Here is a 2,500-nt window from a genome sequence, read left to right as displayed (position 1 = left end):
TATTAGCTGGTCACCTATATAGAGTCAGTCCTGACTGGTCAAATAGTGAATAGCCATATGGTGCACTATGGGAGGAAGAGACCCGAATCTCCCAGCAATGGGATAATAAAGTGATGAAATGAAATACAGTACATCAAATGAAAATGGTATTTTTAAAAAATAAACACGACACATGAGGCGGACAAGACAGTCAGTCTACCTTCCAGCTCGTAGTTTGCCATCAGGTCCTCCAGCTCCTCCCTCGTCACCTCCTGTCTCTCCGCCCTCAGCTCCGCCTCCTGCTCTTCCTGTATTAGCTGTTCCAGAGTACCGATCGCCTGTGACAGACGAGTGCACGTTATACACGGCAACAGGTGATTGTTATGCTTGTGAAGGTCGATTGTCGGTTCAGCAGTCAGATAAAACTTGAAACGCTCAATTTCAACAGCATTCAAACTTATTCAAGCACCCCCCCCCCCCCCTCACACACTAGGTCAAGCCCTGTCTACAATCAATCAATCAATCAATCAATCAATCAATCAATCAATCAACCAATAGCTTTAAAGAAAGTCAAAGAATAGAAACAAGGATCATCTGACTCATTTGTTTTCAAAACAGACAGACAAACAGACTGAAACGTGGTAGCTTTGTTCAAAGGGACTAGCCAAATAAAACTTAGCAACAAAATTATTGTGACAAACTCCGCACCCCAATTAAAGCATTAACTACCGTGTCATTTCAGACCGTCGACTTGACTATCTGGCACACCTTTCGGATTAAAGAGTTATTTCACATGGATCACGTGACCGCCGCTCAAGTAAGGGTACCCACAAATCGACACGACAAAAACGGAATGGACCAATCCTATGACGGGATTTATAGAACTCTTTCCGGGACATGTGAACAAATACCAGTTACTATCCAAAACTGTATCTGAAGTACTTCTCGTATGTAGGCATAATATCTGAAAGTTTCATAGTAATCCATCAAGTCATTGTTAGAATGCAGCGCTTTTTGGTACTCCTCAAAATTGTCGCAAAACCTCCCGTATTTGGTCGCTTATACGATCGACACCTGCATCAGTAGGAATAACACAACACGCAAAATACGCAAGCTAGCTAAACAAAACAATATGATCTGCGTAGAATATTGATTTGAATTTCTCCTCGTTGGTAAAAGTTGCTGAGTTTTGCTTATTATGATTTTTCGTCGATTTTAAATTGTTCCCGTCCGTTTTTGTCACGTCGATTTTTGGGGTACCCTTATCTGAGCGGCGGTCACGTGATCTCTGTTAAAAGAAAGTTTGATCCAAAAGATGTGTCAGAGAGTCAAGTAGACGGCCTAAACTGGATGAAATGACACGGGAATTAATGCTGTAATTGGGGTGCGAAATTTGTCGCAATAATTGTTTTGCTAATTTTATATATTATTCAGGGGGATCCTCAAGTTGAACAGATCTTTGCGCAATTGACACACAAAAACGAACAAACCAACTAACGAGCCAACTCAAAACCACTCAAACAAAACCACTCAAACAAAACCACTCCAAAAAAAACCACCACAAAAACCAACAACAAACAAACGAATTGAAAGCCTTGCAAAACTTCCATGTACTGACCGATTCTGGTTGTTCCTTGGGTTCTTCTGCCGGTTGTTCCACTTCTTGCTGTTCTTGCTGTTGTCGTTGTCGTTGTTGTGTCAACCATTGACGAAAGTCCGTTTGACCGTTTGTGACGTCACTTAAACTTATGACGACAAAAAGAATGACGACACAGTACTTCATGGCAGCCATTTTCTTTCTTCTAAAATCACGAACTCTTTTTGAAAACTGGTTAGAACTGGAATACGCCACAAAGTCCAACAGCCTGTCTTTGAGTATTTGTCAGGTTTTTTTTCCACTTGTTCACGGGCACACCAAAAAGTTTTATTTTTTTCAGAAGGCGCGGAGAGTTTTGACTTTATCCACGAGTGAAGGCGAAGATAGTCAATGATACGCCACTATACCAGTATTTATAACGGCTGGAATCTGCGACAGTACGTTTGATTTGACATCTTTGATTAATTACAGTTCTGCAGTTGATTGCGTGTGTTTGCAAGTGCGCTGTAGAGGTATGCTTTGCTTTCTCTTCCTTCAGTATTCACGGGCATCATGAGTCATCCTGACATTCTGTATATCATGCGTTTGTCGGTCTAAAGCGTTCACGTAAATGACGTCAGATTTATCACTAATGTCAATGAACAAGTTCAATGCCAACTCCAGCAATTGTTTCTGCTGCGGAATAGTTTACATAGCACGCACGTCTTACAAACAGTCCTTCTCACAAAAAGTGTTTGCTCACCATTTGAGATGTGGCCAGTGTTATACCTGGCTTAAAGCTTTAAGTGTTATACCTGGCTTCAAGCTTTAAGTGTTATACCTGGCTTAAAGCCATTATCCACTTGGACATGTTACAGTAAATTCTCAAAACCAGGAAATTTGCGAAATCCCTGAACATTTCAGTAAATTTGTTTCCCTTCAAAT

At 41.0% G+C, this 2,500-nt stretch overlaps 1 protein-coding gene across 1 annotated transcript in view; it reads right to left on the bottom strand.

Annotated features, from left to right (window-relative positions):
* The window catches only part of LOC138968317 (zonadhesin-like), a 6,600-nt gene extending 4,630 nt beyond the window's left edge, over positions 1–1,970 (bottom strand). The window contains exons 1-2 of the mRNA XM_070340875.1: positions 1,598–1,970; positions 200–317 (exon numbers count right to left, since the gene is read on the bottom strand). Coding sequence (XP_070196976.1) covers positions 200–317; positions 1,598–1,771 — 292 coding nt within the window. The 5' untranslated portion in view covers positions 1,772–1,970. The remainder of the gene's footprint in view (positions 1–199; positions 318–1,597) is intronic.
* Positions 1,971–2,500: the final 530 nt, after the last annotated feature.

The sequence above is a fragment of the Littorina saxatilis genome, linkage group LG6 (genome assembly GCF_037325665.1).
Source record: "Littorina saxatilis isolate snail1 linkage group LG6, US_GU_Lsax_2.0, whole genome shotgun sequence".
NCBI classification, from domain to species: Eukaryota; Metazoa; Mollusca; class Gastropoda; order Littorinimorpha; family Littorinidae; genus Littorina; species Littorina saxatilis.
The sequence above is the reverse complement of the archived record's forward strand: the minus strand, read 5'-3'. Positions and strand labels throughout refer to the sequence as shown.